General features: G+C 35.8%; 1 protein-coding gene across 1 annotated transcript in view; it reads left to right on the forward strand.

The window, feature by feature from the left end:
• Positions 1 to 23184, forward strand: part of ST18 (ST18 C2H2C-type zinc finger transcription factor) — a 67592-nt gene that overhangs the window by 16912 nt on the left and 27496 nt on the right. The window contains exons 3-9 of the mRNA XM_032183221.1: positions 465 to 655; positions 4931 to 5728; positions 8559 to 8693; positions 10465 to 10555; positions 12521 to 12625; positions 14031 to 14236; positions 17514 to 17725. Coding sequence (XP_032039112.1) covers positions 481 to 655; positions 4931 to 5728; positions 8559 to 8693; positions 10465 to 10555; positions 12521 to 12625; positions 14031 to 14236; positions 17514 to 17725 — 1722 coding nt within the window. The 5' untranslated portion in view covers positions 465 to 480. The remainder of the gene's footprint in view (positions 1 to 464; positions 656 to 4930; positions 5729 to 8558; positions 8694 to 10464; positions 10556 to 12520; positions 12626 to 14030; positions 14237 to 17513; positions 17726 to 23184) is intronic.

Here is a 23184-nt window from a genome sequence, read left to right on the forward strand (position 1 = left end):
AGATAACGAAGCTAAAGGATTGGGATGCTATAACTGGTAGTGTATTTTTCCCTTTAACTGTTTCTCTGAATCATAAGCCCAGCCTGTATCTTCATTCATCTTTTCCTGGGTGTATTTTACTGCATAGAAGAGTTTAGATTAACATATGTTTACTTAAGTTTAAATGTATTGAGTTACGGGCTTTTTTTTTTTTTGGTTTTGTCTTCCTCTTCATTCCCCTTTCCCCAAAGAGATTTCAGCAACAATGAGAAGAATGGTGTATTTGCCTGTGTCCTGAACCTCAAGTACATAAACTAATATTAAATATCCTCTAAACACAACTTGAAACTGCATGTGAATTAATATTTTGTTAGTCCTCTCCTTTATAATTGAAATATAAACTAAAGGATGGTTGCATCTCTTTAAACAATTTACCTCTCACTTCTCCCACTTTTTTCTCTATTGTTGTCCATTGATCATTGCAGTGCCTACAAATGCTCCATGGCTAAGAAGAGAAAAGCTGAAGAGCAGATTTCAGGCATACCTGTCAACAAAAGGAAGTCCCTGTTAATGAAGCCCCGCCACTACAGCCCCAGCTTGGAATGCAAAGAAGAAAATGAAGACAGGACAGATTTACAGGAAGATATCAATGTCCTCGAAAGCAGTTCAGCTCCAGGTAGTCATGTAGTGGGGTTCTGCTGAAATCTGTATCCCACAGAAACGGAGCTATGAAACAGTATTTTCGAAAGGATGCAAAATGTGTTTGGCTTGTAATGGAGTTGGAATGGCGCATTTCTGTCTAGGTTTAACCATCCGATTATTTTGTACAAACTCTTCCTGGGGTCTAGTAAATGCTGTGTAGGTCTCACAGACAGGCAACTACTGCAGCAGGTCAGATACAGAGCAGCATCTGCTTCTCCACTAGCTCTGTCAAAAAACAAGGTTATGCCCCCACTGAGAAAAACACATTTATGAAGAGCAGATTTTCATGGGAATATATCGAGCTCTTAGGAGGGGAAAAAAAAAAAAAAAAAAAAAAAAAAAAAAGCTTAGCAATAAATTTTTGACTTTAACATTTAGCAAAGCAATTTCATGCATGTGACTGCTACATGTGTTCTGTTTGACATGATTATTAGACTCAGCACTTTTATACTTGTTATTTCAACTCTGCTAAGCCAAACATGTCCGACAATTTATAGAAACTTCTGCAATGTGTATACTACAAAATATGGAGGAGGATGAAGAGACAGAAAGATATAGCTATAGTATATCTTTATGGCTCTTTCCTTATATATACATTCAAGATGGCCAAGAAATTTCAAACTAAAATGGATGTTGTATATGTCATCCTGTACAAATTGTTACTCAAGAAAGTGAGGAGAAATCCATAAAGTTTATGCTGCATGTATTTTAAAGGGAAAGGTCATCATTTGATGACAAATATAAAGATAAAAACAAAGTGGTCTGGGACTGAAAAATTACTAATCATAGATACTGTGAAAACAGAACGAATTGTTGGTTATTACAGGAATTTAACAATGATTTATTTTTTTGCCCTGTTTCTTGTACAAACTTCTCAAATGTTTTGGAAGGAAACAGAACTGAGATTAAGAATTTAGACCTTATCCATTCTAAATAGATTTCCTTAGAAACAAAATGTCCTCACCCCTGACCTCCTAACTACAAACAGATAGAAGAAGACAACTGTCTTTCATATTAAAGAGTCAAATCCTGGTTCTATTTTAATCAGTGGAGGACTCTGTCTTGTTTTTATATGGCAAAGATTTCAGACAGTTGACACTCATAAGTCTTCTAGGGGGGTCTCTTCCAGAGATCTGCATCCCATCGGTGTGAAAGCCTAGAAGGGAGCTCCCACTTCAAACAGAGCATTAAATAATAAGGTGACACCCAATCTCTTTTTTTTTTTTTTTTTTTTTTTTTTTGGCGTCATTACCAAGCTAAATTAATCAAACAAAAACCATCATAGATCTTAGTGCCTGTCTAGACTATAAGGAATATAATTATCCTCTAACATCAGAAATCTGAAGGGAAGCCATTTGACATTTAAGTAAAAATTCTGGTTCCTTCCTTCCTTCCTTCCTTCCTTCCTTCCTTCCTTCCTTCCTTCCTTCCTTCCTTCCTTCCTTCCTTCCTACCTTCCTTCCTTCTCTCTTTCTCTCTTTCTTTCTCTCTTCTTCCTTTCTTTTTCTTTCTTTTTTTTTTTTGGTTTAAGATATTCTTGTATTTATTCATCCTGGTTTCTGACCATTCAGAGCCACCCTCAGTAATGTGTTTTTCTTTCCCTTATGTCTGCACCCTTCACAGATGGGGAAAATTGCAGAAGGGAAAGCATTTTGATGATTGTACAGGTAGAACTTATGCCATATACAGATGAAACTAAGTTATTTATTTATTTATTAAAAGGCAGGTGTTGGCCCAGGTCCATTTGCATAAGCATAGAAGAACCTTATTTACACTCGGCTATTCAGTCAAAAGAAAAGAAAAATAATTCAGAAATCTTTATTTGGCACTGATTAAAATTATCCCAATCTGCTTATGTCACTGATAATATGAGCTATTCTTTTTGTACTACTATTTAACTATTACTAGTTAAAGTAGTTACAAACAAACATCAGCTAGAGCATAAAACTGACCTGGATATGTAGGTTTATTTTTAATTTCTTACTGTAAAATTGCTCATTTAATTGTGAATTCATAATTCTTGTTGCATCTGTTAATGTTTCAGTTTGTGCATTGATGCATCTGTAAATTAAACGGAGTTTTGATTATTTTTTAAAGTAAATTTGGAGCTTATAGAGTGAAAAGCAAAGCTGAGAGAGCTGTACCATTAAGACTGGTTCAACAATAATTTTAAGAGATTTAACTTAAAAAAACTCCTAGTTTTAGCATCAGTTGTGATGACTTAAGGAGCAAACACCTAGTTATGAAGCTTTTATGTTATTTTTCATCTTTCACCTAGAAAAATAATCAAAAAATAGCTGTTACTATTATCAAGCTTTTTGTTTGTTTGTTTTGTTTATGTTTTGAAGGGTGGAAAGACTTCTTTTAAAACTAGAACTTCTTACTTCTTGAAGTAACCTAATGATGTTACTGCGTTCTTCTCCAAATGGCGGAAAAGCAAATAATAAAAACCCATTTAACTGAAGTTTGTTAGAGAGCCAAATCATCATACTTACTTGCTGATATGTGAAAGACAACAGACTTCTTTATTCAGAATACTGCAATGTGTGTGGTACTGGACCAGCTGCTAAAAAGTTACATTACGGTTTACAGACTTTTTTTTAAAACATAACTTTATGCACACAGTGCACAAGGCCACCTCTCCCTGCATGAGCCCAATTTTCTGAAGAAGAATAAGAATTAATCAATATTTTCTTTTAACATATAACAAACAGTTGAACCAAACAATTATGTAAACTGGAAATGACCCAAAATGCTAACAGTTTGGCAGCAGTAAAGTGAAATGCATTGTGGTGCACATGTGCATTTTTGTCCCCCTTTTCCCCTCCACAATAATCTGCACTTAATAGGAATATTTTAAACTATGTAGCTAAGCAACAGAGGTAATTGTTGCTTTCTAGAGCTTTTGTTAGGCACTCTAACACAGCCCAAATATGCATAATTAGGTATAATGTCTATAAATCATTATTGTACACATGTGGGTAGTTAAGTGGATTGAGAGAATAGTTCAATGAATTGGACATATTCACTGAAAATGCTTTTTATTTGTTTTCTGTAGTTCATAATACTTTAAAATTATCATAACCCTTTACACTTTCTCTTAATAGCTTGCTGTGTTATGGAGAGAAACCTCATTTGCATTTTAGACTATGCTTAATTTATTATTTAAACCTGGAGTTCTTCTGATTCAGGAGAGAACAGATACATCTTGGGAAATAGTCTGTACTTGTTTATTCATCCTCCTTTCTAGGAAGTAAAATGTTAAATTTTTCAGTTTATGTTGAATAGATCCCAACAAAAGAATGTACCCTATAATCAGCATTATTGAAGGGGCTAGTGTTGTGACTAAATTCTTCCCTTCATCCAAAAATGCTTTTAGTTACTATGGCAATATTTACTTGATCCTGGCAAACCAGTGTTGATTTTAGAGAGATAATTACCAGAAAGGAAGATGATGGAGATGTATTTTTGAGTGTCCTTGTCAGAGGAAATGTTTATAAAAAAATTAAACGAGATACAAAAGGCATATTGTCTTCCTCACCGACCACCTCTCCTACATGCAGCCTCTATTATCTGCTGGCTGCTGCTTTTCTTCTGAAGAAAGATGTTTATAAAGACAGGATGCACTTCAGTGGTGTCTTTAACAAGTCCTTTATGAGTCTGTACATAACAACCATTTCTGTTTGCCTGTGCATGACCTGATATATCACTTAATGTGGCAATTGCAATGGTGACCAGGAGCTTGCCCTTTGTGAAGTATTGATGGTTTTTCCACCAAGGTCTTTCATGGGACTAAAAAAGTAATTAGGATCTATTTTGAGAAAATATTTGGGAATCTTAGATGAAAGAAAAGTGAAAATAGATTAGAGGAATTTTTAAATGCATGTGCTTGTATGTGTATATGCATAGATTGTGCATATATAGTATGTTTGTATATATGTATACTTCATTGTATTTATACAATGAAGTTGTACATTCTAAAACAATACATATCTTTACCATCAGCAAAAAATGGTAACATATTTATTTTGCATATAGCTTTGGAGCAATAATATAAAGTAGATATAATCTTAGAAGGGTTTTTCCTGATGGTACAAGCAGTCATTTCAAATAAAGCTTTGGTGAATTTAATCATTTCAGAGTTTTCTAAAAGATACAAAAAGCAGTTATTCTTATGTATTTTCATCTCTCTCTCTCTCCCTCTTTTTTTTTTTTTTTTTTTTTTTTTTTTTTTTTTTTTAATATACAGAGGACAGGAATCCAAAGCCATCTGAGGAAACTCTTCATTTGGGTGGGCAAGAAAATTCCAGTCAAAGAAAAGATAACTATTTGAGCTATCAAGATGCCATGGCCAAGTCTTTGATGAACATGGGAAAATTAGCAAAAGATGCACCCACTCAAGCAGTGACAGAAAATCTAAATGATAGCGGTATCCAATCTCTAAAAACAGAAAGTGATGACACTGATGAATGTTACATGATTAATTCAGCTGAAGGAAAGGAAAAGACTGTTATTTCTGACCCCAAATATTGTTCATCTGAGGAAAATGAAAGTAACTCTGAAATCATGGATAATGAGTGGGACAGCTCCTCAAATTTCTCAGAAGAAGCTAGTGCAAAACCCCATCTAACTCAGAAATATGCTGTAGAGTGTAATCAACCTAGCATCCTGGAAGTCCCAGAAATTAAGAAGGAAGAGGTAGAATTTGGTCCTTGTGAAATACTTTGTGATTCAGAAACAGAGCTAAGAGCACCCCAGGAGTCTCACCCAGATCCTTTTGAGAAGAAAATTCAGAATGCATTCCCTGAAAGTGAAGAAGATGACAATGAGTGCCTGTCAGAAACAACAGAAATGTCAGTTGAGCTGGACAAAGCAAAAGGGAACTTGAGTTTGCTAGAAGAAGCAATAGCTCTGCAGGCAGAGCAAGGGCATGTTTTTCACAGCACCTACAAGGAACTGGATAGGTTTCTCCTGGAGCATCTAGCAGGGGAAAGGAGACAAACCAAAGTTATTGACATTGGTGGGAGACAGTTATTTAGCAACAAACGTAAGGAAGTATTTTTTTGGCTGTTCTTAATGGCTTAAGCATTTATCCTGTGACTGATAAAGGATTCTGAGCTAGGTTTTATAGCAGCAGTAAAGAATCTGGAATTTAGCTGGTAATTTTGCTAATTACGTACCTTCACACTAGTGCCTTACATCTAACCAGGTTAAACACTGGGTACTTGGCATCCTGCCAAACCACTATGTGAAATGATCAGTAATGGCTACTAAAAGGGCTCTGTAGCTGGCACTGACACTCCTTCTCCTCCTTCTCCTCCTCCTCCGCTTCCTCCTCCACAGAGCTCCTGAATTTCAGCAGCCAAAAAAGAAGGCATTAAAACCATGCTTAAGGAAAGGTTAGGGTGAAAAATTGGCCTCTTCCATACATACCACCTAATTCCTAAGCCATGTGTTTTCCGAGTTCTGTCTACTTCATATATCAACATTACATTTTACTACAGCCAGGAAAGCACACGCCGTGCTCTTCTGCCTCATTCACCATCAGTAGAATTACCAGTAAGTTCCAAAATCTTTTATCGTTTCTGGTGCTTTGTGACTTCCTACGAAGCTGCAGGAACATTGCTCCGTTTTCAGTATCTAATTGGGCTTCCAGAAGTGGAGATTTAAAAGATTTGTGTTTGATTTGTAAACTGGGTTATCTGGTTTGAAAATCCTCAACTGAGGATACTTACAGAATGACAAAAGATGTAATTTTATAAGCACATTTTCTGCTGTAGTAAGTAACAATATATTCATCTGTCTTTTCACCTTTCCTTTTTTGGCTTCCAAATATAGTAAGGTCACCCCAGCATTGCTACAATTTCTGCTTTTGTTAAACAAATAGATTTACTTTGGTATTTCTGAAGTTACTTTTAATGCTTTAGAGCATTATGTTAGAATCCATGTATTTACTTCTGTGGCATTTGCAAATATTAGAGTAGTTTAATTATTTAAAGACTTTACTGTGTAAGATAACTGACCATTTTATTTAGCAGTGGCAAGTATACATATTTTCTGTTGTATTCAGGCAGAAAATGTGTATCATCCATCTTATTCTTCTGTCTGAGTCTTTCCATTAGTTGTACATGCAAGGTGTTAGTCTACCTCCTTGTAAAACTGTATTAACCTTTATTTGCTCAGATTACTGTAATATATGACAGAATTTTGCAGATACCTTTTTTTTTTTTATGCTGAGATCAGCTTTGTTTACAAGAGTTCATACTGGAGTCCATGTGACAAATGTGACATTCTCACAGCACACATAGAAAGAGGGTATGATGGTAAGCATGGCAAAATTTGGCCCTTCCTGATTTTGCTTCATATTAGTATTAGCCATATTTTGCAGGTGAGTTCAGAAGTTACATTAATGGAGGAACAAGCTAGGCTTTCTTCAGGCTGTATAAACACTGTATGATTTTAGTCAATGTAGCACCAGGCACTTTTTTTTTTTTTTCACTTTACATAATTAGCTGTTTTTTTATTTCTGGTGCTGAAAATCCACTATCAGATCCATCAGCTCTTAATTTTCTTTCTTGGATGCTACATCAGAAAAACATGGCTTAAATTTACATTTTCCTATCTTCTTAATGATAAACCTTTCCAATTACTGGGGAAAAAATTAAATCATATTTTAAGGTCCCTCTTTATTTTCTGTCCACCACTGCAGCACTTTACATTCACAATGATTCTAAAAAACATGTAGTCTTCTGTTGATGTTCCATCTATTTTCTTTCCTCCCTATTTTTTATTTTATTTTGTTTTATTTTATTTTATTTTTTTAACTAAAGTCTTGCCAAGAATTTTAACCCTCAGCTGTCTCTGTCAATCCTGTCCCTGAGCATGTCCTACCTTGCAGTCCAACAAAATGAGCTTGAAGGAGGCTGCTCCCTGTGCTGGCTGCGGCTGTTTTCTCCCCCAGCACCGAATGCTGTTGGCAGCCAATCACAGGTTGAGCTAAAACCATCCTCAGCAATTTATGCGGCCACTTTCTCCTGCAGATTTCTCACAAGAGATTTTCTGGACCAGAATTCATTCCTTTCTCACCCAGAATTTTGATCCTGCATTGGAAATCAAATAAAGGCTTTCCGACCAGTGCTTCTTGCACAATTCTAGGTGCTTGAAAACAAAACTGGGGATGCACTGTGGCCATTACAGGGTGGTAGCTCTGGGGCTAGGCTGAGACCTCGCCTTTGAAAGGGTATCGGCTGCTCCATGTTTTCACTGTCATTGTGGGTTGTTCCACAAAGAGGCATTGCCTTGTGTACCAGAGGGAGCTGCTTGCCTTGCCTCTCAAATGTAAAGTGGCATGTATTCAGTTTCCTAACAAAGAACCTACAGCCTACAGATTTGTGATATTTAAGGAATGGCTTCTGGTTGAAATGCTTTTATGTTTGTTTGTTTGCTTTGCACCTCATCTTTTATTTGTTTGTCCCAGATTCCTGAAGCCTGACATTAACAGAGTAAAAGATTGTGGTTTTGTTTTGTTTTGTTTTGTTTTGTTTCTTTCTTTTTTTTTTAAATTCATTTATAGATCTTGCTGCCAGTTTTCTGGCTTATTGGATTGTGACTTCTGTCCTCTTTGAGGTTCTGAATGGAAAAAATGATACCACAATCCTAAAGCTATACAGTTTATGACATAAATGGTGTACTGGGAGTGGGCAGCACATAGTATATAAAAAAAATAAAAAGATGCTGAAATCACCTAAATCTGTTAAAACTTTGTGTATGAATATTGTTTGAAGTACAAAATAGATATTAGCATCCTGATAAGATCACTCAGCTTACTGCAGGCAGGGTCTAAAACCAATCAAAGTCCTTATCTGATTTCTCTGCAGATTCACCCAGGCCTGAAAAGAGAGAAACCAAATGTCCCATACCAGGATGTGATGGCACAGGGCACGTGACTGGGCTGTACCCCCACCACCGCAGTCTCTCAGGCTGTCCACATAAAGTTAGAGTACCACTAGAAAGTGAGTATCATCAACCTGCAGTCCAGAGTCAGAACTGTATCTGGCCTGGTATTGGGTACTCATGCTGGAAAAGAAACATTCTTTTTCTCAGGGAGAATGAAGAATGAGTCCGAGAGGAGCCATCCAGCTCTTGACCATGGTCCTAGTTCCCACACTTGTGAAGTTCACTCACTACTTATCAGACACACTACAAATAGCAATAGACTTATCTGGTGGCCTGATAAGATCCACCAGATCTTATCTTGGGAAGAACAAGATCAGAGCCAAACTATCCCCGTGTTGTGGAAAGACTTGCATAATGTAGCCTTATGAATATTGTGTGCTGCGTGTAAGGAACAGAGAACAGAGACTACCTGTCTGCTTCAGGCCTCTGACTTGATTTGCTGTAATCACCCACTGAGGCTGCTGTTTTCACATTGCTGGTAACTTAAGAGGCCTGGGCATGCTGTACAGAGATGTTTCGAGTGACCTTCTTACCACTGAGCTCGAAGAAGTTACTTTCATCAGCATATCACAACAGTGGTCCACAGCAAGTCACTCTCCTAGGACTGTAGCATGCTAACCTTGGTATGGCCAGTCTAGCCTGAATTTCCCTATTTATTTCTAACTGTGCTGATCTGATTGCCCTGGTTTGTGTGTGTAATCCTTCAATGTGATGCAATGCAATGTTGTATAATAAGCCAAAACTTAATATGAAATTAGTTGTTTAAACAACATAAATTGTTTTCTGTGGTGGCATGCATAACAATATATTAAAGGATAGTTGAACTTTACTGCTGTTCTGTTTCTAACTGCAGGTCTATTTTTTATTTTTTTTAATCTGGTACTAAACTGTATTTATGGAAATGTCTGCTGAGTTAAGCAGGCTGCTGCATTTGGAAGGCTCTAGCAGCATTAACTTCTTAAAAAGTTAAAATTAATAAGCCCTTGTTGATTTTCACACTTCTAACCGGATACGTTCTGTCCTGCTGACCAAAAATATATATATATATATCTGTAACCACATTTTTTTTTGATAGAACAAACCAGTTGACTGAACAATCAGTTTTCTTGAAGTACTGTTCACCCAAAGGGGGGAAATGCAGTATTAAAGTCATGAGGGGAGACATACAAAGATGTTTTGTTTTACACAGGCATCACTCTTAGTACAGATGATTCATATGCAAGGGCATAAGAAATGTTCATGCAACAGGTTGTAATCACTGTTGAGGGTATAAACTGCTATTTGGGGATATGATCAATTTGTCTAAAGTAGATTGAACACAGGGCAGATGATCAGAAATTATCAGGGTTCAAAGAGGCATACTCAGATCATCTTACAAGGCAGAAGGCATGAAAATCATTCCTGTACCTGAGAACTTGCCCTCCCTGAGCCAGAAGGAGACTCCAGCTAAGTAGCCCAACTACGGGGTCTATGACTCCTCTATGGTCTCCATTTTTTCATTTACTGTCTTAATGGTGTGTGAACCAGAGGGCTAGGGACTTCATGATGAAACATCCTAGCTAACTTCTGCTTTTGCTTTTTTGAAGTTGCAAGAAAAGATGGTGTGCATCTTGGAAGCCACACCACAAACACATAGCAGTAAACCAATATATGTTCGAGTCAATGGTCTTGCTGCACTGTAGGTCCTTCACTTCTCTTCTTCTGGGGTCAAAATGTGACAGAATAGAGAATATTCTGTGTCTGAAAAAGAAATGTTCTGTTTTAATGTATTTATATATATATTCACTGATATATGTTATTATCACTTTTTTATTTTTTCTTCCTTAGTTCTTGCCATGCATGAAAATGTTTTAAAGTGTCCCACTCCAGGATGCACTGGAAGAGGACATGTCAACAGCAATCGCAACACACACAGAAGGTAGTTTTGAACAGTTCCTGTCTGCTTAAAATCTAGCACGTACTCATGAATAAATTGGTGGTCATGTCTTGGAATTAGATGCTATATACTAGATTGCAGAATGTCTACGAACAGCAAGGGAAGTCTGTATTATTTATAAGAAGATAATTGTGTTTAATTTTATTATATAAAAAATGACTTCAGTACTGAGGATAGAAAATTCCACTATTCTTTTTCACAGATGAGATTTCAAACTATATTATCACTGCAGTGTTCACAGTGAAGCACCATCACATAAAAGAAGTAGGAATAAACAAATTCATTACTATTGCTACAACTGGTAATCCCGATGGAAACCAAAGCTTCTTCTTTCTGCACTACTGACATGGTAGTCTTTGGCAAGAACTTCCCATCAAGGCACATTCTGTTTTAGCAAAACAGGAAATTTTAAGGGCAATACTTAAGAATCCCCATAAAAATGAACTCCATTTATAAGCCTCAGGAATGTCATCTTCCTGCTTGGAACACTCTTGTCTGTTTAACTTTCTGCCTGCAGGGAGAAAGTAAAATAGAGGAAAGCCTTCCAGATATGCAGCTGGGGAATCACAGCTGGGCTGCAGGTGAGGCAGAGAACTGAAGCCACTGTTGTCAGCATGGCTCCTGTCAGCATTGCTGTCTGCTGGGAGGCAGCAAGCCAAAATATTCCATTATAGTTCTTTTGGAGGGCCATTCATCTGGAATAATATATTGTCAATCTAATGACCAAACTTGAGATGAAAAATACTCAAAAATGTCTTTGTTCAACTGAATTTTTGAGCAATTTCCTTTTTCTGTTGCTGTGTTAATGATTAATTAGTTATTGTAAAAGTGCACCACAATCAAGGATTATCACACTCTGTTGTTACCTCTGATACAGAAAGATACCATCAAGTTTTAATCAGAGGGACCAAAAGATTATGTATAAAATACATGAGGAATCAAATAGAAAAAAAAAAAAAAAAAAAGGAGGAGGAGGAGAAGAAGGAGGAGAAGGAGAAGGAGTAGGAGAAGGAGAAGGAGAAGGAGAAGGAGAAGGAGGAGAAGAAGAAAGAAGGAGAAGAAGGAGAGGGAGAAGAAGGAGAAGAAGAAAGAAGGAGAAGAAGGAGAAGGAGAAGGAGAAGAAGGAGAAGGAGAGGGAGAAGGAGAAGGAGAAGGAGAAGGAGAAGGAGAAGGAGAAGGAGAAGGAGAAGGAGAAGGAGAAGGAGAAGGAGAAGGAGAAGAAGGAGAAGGAGAAGGAGAAGGAGAAGGAGAAGGAGAAGGAGAAGGAGAAGGAGAAGGAGAAGGAGAAGGAGAAGGAGAAGGAGAAGGAGAAGGAGAAGGAGAAGGAGAAGGAGAAGGAGAAGGAGAAGGAGAAGGAGAAGGAGAAGGAGAAGGAGAAGGAGAAGGAGAAGAAGGAGAAGAAGGAGAAGGAGAAGAAGGAGAAGAAGGAGAAGGAGAAGGAGAAGAAGGAGAAGAAGAAGGAGAAGGAGAAGAAGAAGGAGAAGAAGAAGAAGAAAGCAAGCACAACCTGAAATGAACTGACACAATGTGCACTTTGTTAACAGTCATTGTTCACATACATCTGTTTATTTTCCATCAGTCCACTTTCCTTTTAATCATTAGGAGGCTTATATCCATGGTTTAGTTGTTAAAATAATTGTCATTTGGATAAAAAATACTAGTGATTTTCCAGCCACAAAACATTTAAGCTGAAAGGTGGAAATATCCTACGTTATTCAGTTTCCAGATCACCTCAAATATGCAGATTTCAGAGTTTTGCATTAAGGAACAGTAGACAAATGAATCTAACCTGAAATACCAGCTGCTGTTCCAATAAATGAATAAGCCCCAGAGAAATTCGAAGCCATTGGGTTCTGCAGTATGTTTTATTTAATTAAAATTTCATTTAAAGTTTTGTGTTTTTTTTTTTTTCTTTTTGTTTCTTCTCTTTACCTTGTTTTCAAACAGTCTTTCTGGTTGTCCAATTGCTGCAGCTGAAAAGTTGGCAATGTCCCAGGAAAAAACCCAGCTTGAATCTCCAAAAGTGGGACAGTGCCATGATCAGACTCACAGGTAGGAGCCTTCATGATCTAGTCTGACCAAAGTATTTCTGCACAAACTGTTAATCAGTCCTCAGGTCTTTCACCCTATTTGGCTACAGAGGTAACTCAATTTTTGAAGATGAACTACTGCGAAGGTAAATAGATTGACCATATGTCAAAATTGTCAAGCAGCATTCTGCTGGCCCTTGTGAGTGTGGCTGACATTGAAGATAATAGACATACTTTTTGAAATGCAATCAGATCTATTCTACTAAATCTTATTTCAATACAAATAGCCTCATGAATGTTTCTCAGATGTCTTTCTTCCATAAACCAAATCTGCTATCTCTGCTGAAATGTTCTAAATTATCTTACAAAATTTTCCGTTGTTGCAATATTTTGGCCACTGGAACATGGTTAAAGATCTCTTTGACCTTATTGCACTTCTAGTAGCACAGCCTTCATTTGTTTTGTGGTTCTTTTCAGAGGCATCTTCCAGTGATTCCAAGTAGCAGGTTGTATTGTTATTGCAGTTATCTGAAAGGGTTGAGAACTCTGCTTATTCAGTTTCCCCACTCTAGATTAATTCATATTATGAGTTTCTTTATTTTAAGTTTATTGGTTTAATTAGTTTAATTTATTTTTTATACAATGGCATCAAAAAGAGGAAACATTTTTATTGTGATTGTATTTTGTTGAGAGTTATATGGACCCTACAGACATGCATAATTTGCACATCATTGGCACCACAACCATTACAACCTATTATATTCAGGTCTATTTGGGGACACTTTAATTTGTGGATTATTGACATGATCAGCTCTAATGGTTCCTTCAGAGCCATTACAGAATATTATGTCCATGTGTCTGCCAATTGCACGTGCCTTAACTCTACATATGAAAAGTCCTTAGGAAATTACTAAAGACAAGTAGTTACTGAACAGTAACTAAATGGAATAACACACTGTAAATCATTCTTTCACCCCAAATAGCAGAAGCAATTATTTTAGATCATCTTATATTAAATTTATACCATATTCCTTCATAGTAAAGTGTGAACAATAGTGATCCATAACACTACAAGTCCTTTGTGACTTGCAAAAATCCAGACAATTTTTTGAAAAAAAAAAAAAAAAAAAAAGAAACATAATGCTACAATGGTAATCTAGAATCAAATTGGTGGTATCCTCCTTGTAAATTGCCTGCAACATTACTAGAGTATGCTAGAAATATTTTTGTGTACAGCTTTGAATTACTAGGTCAGCCATACTTACATAATTTCTTTCTTTTACTCATCTACCAGTAGGTTTTACATGCAAAATCAACACACTTTCTGATACCAAGATGCAACTGTATCATACTTTTCAATAAAATGTAATTTAGATATTCTTTTGCCTTTCTTGTCTTCCTCATTTTTTTCTTCCTTCTGTTTTCAGCACAAATTTAACTAAGCAGCCTGAGGTAGCTCAGTACAATTACAGAACTTCACAGGCAGTCACCTCCTCCAGATCTACCCTCACAAAAGAAAAGGAGAAGTTTGGGAAAGTACCATTTGATTATGCCAGCTTTGATGCACAAGTCTTTGGCAAACGCACAATGGCACCCATGGTGCAAGGACGAAAAACACCCCAGTTCCTTGAATGTAAGCTTGAATGTAAAATTCCATTCTATCTTGGAAAACGGGCTTTTTATATATATATATAGTAATAGATAGATAGATAGATAGATAGATAGATAGATAGATAGGTAGATAATTATTTTAATTTTTCTGTTATTGCTTGCTTCTTTGGCTTAAAACTTACAGAATTCAAAAAGTCTTTGGAGAAAACATTTTAACCACTTGTTGCCAGAATGCTAAGTATAAGCACTAATTTGCTAAATATAGACTGCTAGAATGCTAAATAAGACCACCATATGGTTTACTTTTTTTTTACATTTCTTTTAAAAGTGATTATCAGAGGAAAAGGGGAATGAAAAAGAATGATTTACATTTTATCTGTTGCTTTTCTCCTTGGTTAAATTGTGATATCATTACTCATGTAACAGCATGCTGCCATGAGAAGTCCCATGGAATGTGTCTGCATAAGATACTATGAATTGCTGAATAAGAGAAATCCAAGTTAAGTTTTAAAGGGTACTTCATCCATACACATTCTTCCTCCTAGATGACCGCATGCCTCAGCTGTATTACATTGAGGCCTATATTTAATTCATTTTGATCTCCCATATTTCTGTACTACACCATATTTGTAATGCAGACATAACCTTGATAACATCAAATTGTTATCAAGGTGCTCTTGCTTGCATCATTTACAGATTTCCTGAGGTAATCCTCTGTACAAATGAGATGCTGTGTGTGAACAGGGATTATTTACTGCAGATACTCTTCACAATCTTCTTAGCAAACTTCAGCAAGATTCTGCCATTGTATTGACCATTATAACATACTCTAGTTTCAAGAAAAAAACAGTTCAGTTTCCACAAAGGAAACGGAATAAAATAGTTTAATTGCACCATATATAGGTTCAGACCAGTGTAAATCCAAAGCAATATGACAGAAGATTCTCTTCTGGCTTTTGTTGTTGCTCATGGGAAAAAAAGAAAAAAAAAAAAGAAAACAAAACAAAACAAAAAAAAAAATCACATCTCACTTAAACCAAGGAAGGAGAACTTTCATAGTAAGGTGAACAGAAAAGCAGAACGTTTTAATATGTGTATATACATATATACAGCATAATATACTTCAAATAATATATTATATATATATAAAGTCTGTATTTATTTCTGCAAGTTTCTGAATGTGTATATACTATATATATATATATGTATATATGGAGGTATCTATGTATTTGTGTATATGTATAAATACCTCATTTAAAATTCCAAATGAAAAGCAGATATTTATCTGGCCTAGAAAATAGGCTTGTTCAGATGTAAGCAAATATGTGCATTGCCAGCTTCTTGGGTGGCAGATTTTCCAATTTTGTTTGTAAAATTGAATATTCTCTATTAGCTGTCTCTTTGCACAGATGCATGTCTATTTCACAGGTTCATTTCAAGGAAAAATGATTGAAATGTTTTTATACAAATGCAAATCTATACATATGCAATTTATGTATAATGTATATCAGTACTGAAGTTTACAGCCAGTTGTTCTTGCAAGATTACAGTGTATAGCTATTATTTAAATGGAAAGGTGAAAATAAAAGAGCAGGTGAGTGTACAGAAACATAAAAGTTGGCAATAAGAAGCTGTGATTTAGAGATTGGTTCAGCATCCTATGTAAATATGTAGCTAGCCAAAAACACATCATTAGTCCTCTGTGGATTCTGCATTTATAAACTTGGTTTGTTGACAAAACAGGTATCCTTCATAGTTTTTTTGGTTTGGTTTGGTTTGGTTTTGTATTTTAGGGTGGTTTTCAAATTAGATGTAGTAACTGCTAAAAATGAAGATCATTTTATTTGTTCTATAGTTTCACAGAATAGATAAGGTATAAAAAGGATAGGATAGACAGGATAGATAAATCCTTTTTCATTTGCACTGGAGAAAGAGAAAGCTGAATCATGAAGTCCTTATGAATTTTCTACTGATGCTAGTATTTAGAAAAAATAAACATGGCATTCAGTTACAGTCAGTGCACACAAACAAGCATTTATTGTACAGCATCCCAAGTTTGAGGAAAGATTTCTTGAATGTCTTGTGTAGGTCTTATCATTAAAATACACTTGTCCAAAGCTCAACATCCAAAGGGATCTGAGCCTTGGGGCTCAGATCTTTATGTAGCGAGCAGATGGCTATATGCAGAAATGTTCTTGGTGTATCTGGGTGTAGGCTGAGAAATTGGATTTTGCTTACTGTATCTTTGTATGACACTGGAAGAGCTACAGACAAAATAAATTATTATTGCTTACTAAGTGCTGAGATCATTATGCTGTGTTTTTGCAGCAGTTAATGACATCTTAAACTCCAAAATCCAGAACAGAGAGCAGAGTTCTTTCTACCTGTTTTGGAGTAAGTGCTGCTGATGGAGCAGAAAACAGATCCACAAATGCCACTTTTGTCTGTGAAAGTGCTTTTCTGTTCACCTGCTAGTTCTTCATTCTTAACTGACCTCTAGCCTAGTGAATCTGTGTTTTATTCCAAATGATAACCAATATAAAAAGGTCAGCTAAGACTACTTGTATTCTGAATGTTCATTGTTGGTTGTTTCAGGGTTGTTTTTTTTTGTTTGTTTGTTTGTTTTTTGTTTGCTTGTTTTGTTTGTTTGCATGTTTTTAATTGTTTGAAAGATAGACAAATTACTAAAGTTTCCACATAAACAAGACTGAATATTCCTAACAGGTAAAGCTTTTCTATGACTTGGAGTACATTCAAGAAACTGATCTTGTTCTCCTTATTCATATGAACAAAACGATTTAAATAACAGAGTTATTAATTTAAGTAGGGTAATTTAAACAAGGTAAGCAATGTTGTTTTAGGAAAGACTGGACAAGTCACTTATTTTATTTTTTTACACAGTAGAGCTCTAAGAGAAAGCCTTTATAAGGATATATTTGCAATTGCATTTGTCAATCAGTGTCATCAGGTCATGACTCATAACGCATTAATATTTGTTCAGTCTTTCCTTAGACATTGTTGCATTTAATGCCTGACTAAGGAATGAGAAAATTCTTAGTAAAAGTCTCAGATGCTTGGTTGAAAAATGTGTATATAACAAAGTTATTTTTCTGCTAAAAATTAAATTAACATGTTTCTGAAGCCACTTTTACAGAAAACCATTAGAACCAGTAGGAAATTAATTGTTTTAAATGTATTCTTTGAATATTTTAATGCATAAAATTGTAGTCTGAGAAACAAGACTATTTAATGGGAAAAATCACATATATGCAATTGCTAATCAAATCTCTCTTCAACAGCAAAGCATTTTTCAAATCCAGTGAAATTTTCTAATCGACTGCCTAGTGCTAGCGCCCACACACAGAGCCCTTGCCATGCCAACTCTTATAGCTACGGTCAATGTAGTGAAGACACCCACATAGCAGCAGCTGCTGCTATCCTGAACCTTTCCACCCGCTGCAGGGAAGCAGCAGAGATCCTCTCCAACAAACCACAGAGTCTGTCTGCCAAGGTAGGGTAGTCCAAGAACCTGGAGGGTGTGCTAGCTACTGAACTGTGCGAATAAACTGTCTTTCATGTTAGTGACTGCATTAAATCCCCAAAAAGGAGGCTTCTGTTTGCATGCTCTTTTGAAGAGAGAGAGAGAAAAAATCAGTAATGTAGTGACCAGTTCTGATAAAAATAAATAAATTGCAGGAATTATGTTGTTACTCTTTTTATAATTGAGCATTAAATACAAGGGGGCTGTTTTGTGGCAAGAAAAAAGAAGAATATTTGAAATCCAGCAACAATCTGTGGTGGATAATGTGTTAGATCTGTTTAAAGAGGGAATTTTCCTCTCTCTGAATCCTGCCATTAGCAATCATTTAGGAGGCTGATAAAAATAAAAAATAAAAATAAAGTGATTAATCAAGGTGAGATTTTGCTTGCAATAAAACAGAACTATACCTATAGTGTCTGTTGCATTCTGAGCTCATAACAGTTTGTTTGACAAGGTATAGGGAGAGAAATAACAAGTGACTTTGTTAAAATGGTCCTTTCTGCTAATGGGAGGGGAGAATCAGACCCACAGTGTTTGGCGATAGATAATTTGGGCATGTCTGTCGTAATGGAAAGCTGCCTAATATCATAGATGTTTGTGGGGCTTTCATGTTTTGGTTTCTGCTCTGCGTTTCCTCACAGATCTTTATGATTTATAAATGGTACTGTGTGAGCTATAAACCTTATTTTCTGTGCCATTACATAGTATTATAATGCTTATGAAAATAGACAAGATTTTCTTCTTATGACTATGATTATGGGAGTATTGTTGTCTATTTATTTGCATTAAAGTCACACATGCTCCACTGCAATGAAACTTTTGAAAGCTCTTGCTGTTGCAAGATGTTGAGAAGAGATCACTGGGGAATGAAAGAGGTGTATTTATCAGGTGTATTTCTGCTATGGGACTCCCAGTCACGATATGTGTTCCAAAAGACAGATGAACTGTGTCTCTGCAAGTCAGTGTCACTCTGTGATGATCGTTACAATACCAGTCTCAGGCTGGCTAGAGGGTGCCTTCTGTGGCTATTGGCTTACAAATTTTGTTCTGCCTCCATTCACCACTGCTAAGATTGGATCTTGAAACCAGTGTTGTGAGATGCCACAGAGTAGATGTTCTAGTGTTAATGTGTCCACATGCATCCCCTGTAATACAGACACTATCTACCCCAAATATTTATCATGGAATCTTTTGCGGGTGGCAGATTTATTCCAGATAGCTGCAGCAGAGACCTCCTTCCACTGGTCTTCAATACAGACTTCTAGCAGGGAAATGGAAACTGATGCCAATGGCTGTATTAAATGGCTGCTGCAGCCTTTGGCTGACCTCAGCAACAGACCTTTCTTGCCAGACAAGAGCAATAAAGGGACCAGGCATAACCCAAAGATTTTTTCCTCCGTACCTGCTTCATAGTTGCCAAATCATGGGGAAGGTTTGAATAGAAGTGAACATAATAGTAACGATATGGAGGGACACTTGGGGCACATAGCTTACTCTTTTTTCAGAGCCAAGAATCCAGCCTAAAAGAAAATCACCTGCATACCTTGCTATCTGCCTGCCTCCACTTTTGCCAGATTTTCTGGAGGGCATACTGCTACAAAACATCTGACAGAAGAATCAGAATTAGCTTCTGGCTAGAACGCAGGCAAGTAAGCCCCAAACAGATTTGGTAGCCAAAACCACACAAAACCCATTTTTATTTGGTTTTGGCTATTTATTACTTTCAGGACTCAAACAGGAAGTTGTGGAAATACACCTCTAGAAAACTCCCTTCAGTGAAGATGTTTTCTTATTTTAAAATATGGTAGGAAACCTTTTGCAAGTACATCTGAAATAGTCATATCTGTCCAAATGTTGTGCTTCTAAGTTTTAACAGCAGAACTTGAACTTCAAACGTTCCAAGCAATTGTCATTTTCTTGTTTTCTCTCAAGGCACATATTGTATATGTTGCCTTTCTTAAACAGATGGGGAGAACACCAAAATATTTTTAGCACAATTTTTTTCTTGAAGGCATTTTTTTTTCTTTTTGTCACTTAAATTTTATTTCTTGACCTCTTAGCATTGCCAGATTTTTAGTAAGAGCTGGACATTTTACCTTGAATATTGATGACTTCCCTGTAAATATAGATAACACTTAAATGAAAAAGTGACTGTTTTTTACTGCACAGTTTCAAATTTAATTAATTTAATGGATTTTCGATTATATTAGGGAAAGTCCTCACTTTCCTTACATATCAGTTCAAAAGGGAGAAGAAAAAAAATAAGAGAGAATTGTTTCAAGGGTAGTGAAATCCGATTACACGTTCACAGTGCTGTCAGTAAGCAGAACTTCATAAAGAGAACCAATGTACAGAGGTAATCTGCCTAATAATTCTATATAAAAATTATTAATTTATAAATAAATCAATTAAAAGAATGCATTTACTCTTAAGTGGGCAGTAAAATAGATCTTAAGCTTTCTCTGTGAATTATCTATCAGCTGTATGCAATATATTAAGATAATTATATACTTCCTGATACTGTTTTTTAAAAGTACCACATTAATGTTACAGTGTCTATGCTATTCAACCCCACAGGTGCAGACACCTGTAACTTCAATAAACATTTCCCCTGAATATTACGATGATCAGCCAATTCTCATGTGGTCTGTATGCCAAATCCTGGTCTGCAGCTTCATTCACCTCCTATTGAATTCAACAGAAGGACTCCCTTGGAACACTTAGCCTGCACTTTCTAGCAGTGTGCTAGAGTCTACATCATTGTAACATCCAGAGATCTTTGATGTTTACAGCCTCACCACATTCACATCTCACAGAGGTAGTTGCAAGCAATGCAGTTTATCTGTATCCTCATCACCACTGCTTGCCAAACATTTTGTTGAATGTTTTGGTGCTTTTTCCACCTGTTCAGACAAAATGGCATATGCACACTATGCTTTAAAAGAAAACAAAAAAATGACACTTGCTAAAAAATGTTTAAAGTTCAAATTCTGCTCTTGAACAAAATTATGTCATCTCTCCATTCTTGGATATTGATGACAGTGATAATTACATCAATTATTTCAATAATGTAGTCAGTACTTAACACATTTGTCAGGCATTCCTTTATTCCAAATACCTTAAAACCTTTGTTGAAAAAAAAAAGGTTGAAAAATCAGCAAAGAATATCATAGGTTCTATTCTGTTTTACTGCTGTGCATATTGCTCCTTGAGTGAGTTCCTGGCTGCCTTTTTTTTTCTTTTTTTCTTTTTTTTTTTTTGTGAAATTTTTGTGAATTTTTCAGGGCTGAAACTGACTTCATCTGTATCTCAAACATTGTTAGGCAGTTACAGATTTTTTTTTTTTTTTGATTCAGATTAGTATTTTATTTTACTGCAGAAGAACTTGATTGTTTACCTTTAAATCTGAATAACAAATGCATTTATTCTTATTGGCTATGAATAGAATAAATTGTACTCTTTTGGATGTATTTGCATTAATAGTGTACATATACATGGCAAGGTACTAGTTACAGAGTTATTCTCAATACCAGAAGTTAAGAACCCTTTTGAGCTGTCTAATGCAGACTGAATTACTAGTGGGAGTGCAAAATCATTGATAATGTTGTTTCTTTAGACTTACTTAGTAATCAGTGCTATGGCTGATGCTAACCAAAGGATACATGAAACCCCTTATATGTAATGATACAATCTCCCTAAGGTCACAGGTTTGAAATAAGATTCATGCAGACATAATAATTCACTCTTTCTGGTCCAGCTATGAGATAAGGCTTAACTTGTAATCATTACTTGAGACATATTGCAGAGTATTAAATGTTGTGAGCTATAGAAGGGATGATAAACATATGAAAAAATGCAAGAGTAATTTACCACCAAGAAAAAAATACACATATATTTTTAGCTTATATAGTTGAATTCTAAGTTCAAGACTAAATAATGTCCTAGAAAATATTTTGTAATATTTAGGTCATAAATTAAAGGAGACTGAGAAAAGCTTGACTTTAAAGTACTTGACTAAGCATTTGACAAAAAGCTTGACTAAACATTTGAAGAAGATAGAGACCATTTTTTTGGTGTACAAATATATTAGTGTTCATTTTAGATGCATACTCTTCATAGAGTACTACTTGTACCTTATCTTTTCACGGAGTAGATCATGGAATAAAGAAAATGTGCTTCAGTCATTTTTCTCTCGTTTTTCATTCTGAACTCCTTTTTCCAGCTGCTTGTAAAACCTGTGGGGGTGATTGCACTGTCACTGATGTGGGAGTAGATAAGGAGTAACCTGAATTTAATTACTGTATGGCTCCTCTCACCCTTGTAGATTTTTCTTCATAGTTTCAGTGGATTTTTCCCTAGTTTACACTAGTGTAAATGTAAATGAGATCAAAATCAGGCTCCAAAGACTCATACAACAGTAAACTAATATGTTAGGTAATAATAAGTTACATTCACATCTTTATTTTATTTACATTTTTAAGGAAAAATCAGAACAATATACATTGTTTCTGTAGCTGTATTTTAAATATGTCATGATAAATGGATAAATATAGGCTAGTTCTTGCATGTACTAGAGTCAACAGTAATAAGATCTTGCTTTTACTGAGGAGTACATAGCCTTTAAAAGTCTGAGCTAAGCATAGTAAGTGCCATTTTCTGTCAGCATGTCATAGCACTGCTATAGCTTTTTTTTTTTTTTTTTTGCCATTTGCCATTTTAGTCTTTTTTAGTTCCATTTTAAAATTAATGTAAAAATAAATGTGGTAAAACAAGCAAAGGAGACATATTGAGAGGAGGGTGGGATGAGAGTAGGAATGAAAACTGGAGCAGTAGCTCTGACCATCCTCTCTTTTTGCTCTGCCATTTGGAGTTTACTATGAATGCAGCAAAGTGATAGCTATTTTATACTGTTCTGAATAAAAAGCCATGCTGTAAACGTGTGATCCATCCTGTGATGGGCAAAAGGGGATATTTTTCCATGACTATATTTAATTGTTGTGTGCATCTGTGAGCTCACTTAAACCCCATCTGTACTCTACTTCACAAACACACAACCCAGCCTTTCCTGACCAAAATTAGGTAGATGTTGGACAACCCAACTTATATGTGAATTTCAGAAAAGTGCTGAGGAATCTCTAAATATCCACATTAGTAAAATGTTCTGCTTATCACCCAAAGCTCCTTGTTGCAGCTAATGTTAACTGTTTCTCAGAAATTACGTTTCCTGACATTTTTCTATGCAGTTTCATCAAGGAGGGAACCTTGACTGCTTTTGGTCCTTTCTGTTGTCAATGTTGCCTTCTGAGTAGCTGATATTTTGTCAGTGATAGAGAATCTGCACTATTTATGGGTTTTGCACTATAAAACTACTGCAGCCCAGTCACATGGCTTCCTTTTCTAAGCCATCTGTCACAGAGGTCTGGAATTTT

This window comes from Aythya fuligula, chromosome 2 (assembly GCF_009819795.1).
Source record: "Aythya fuligula isolate bAytFul2 chromosome 2, bAytFul2.pri, whole genome shotgun sequence".
Lineage (NCBI taxonomy): Eukaryota > Metazoa > Chordata > Aves > Anseriformes > Anatidae > Aythya > Aythya fuligula.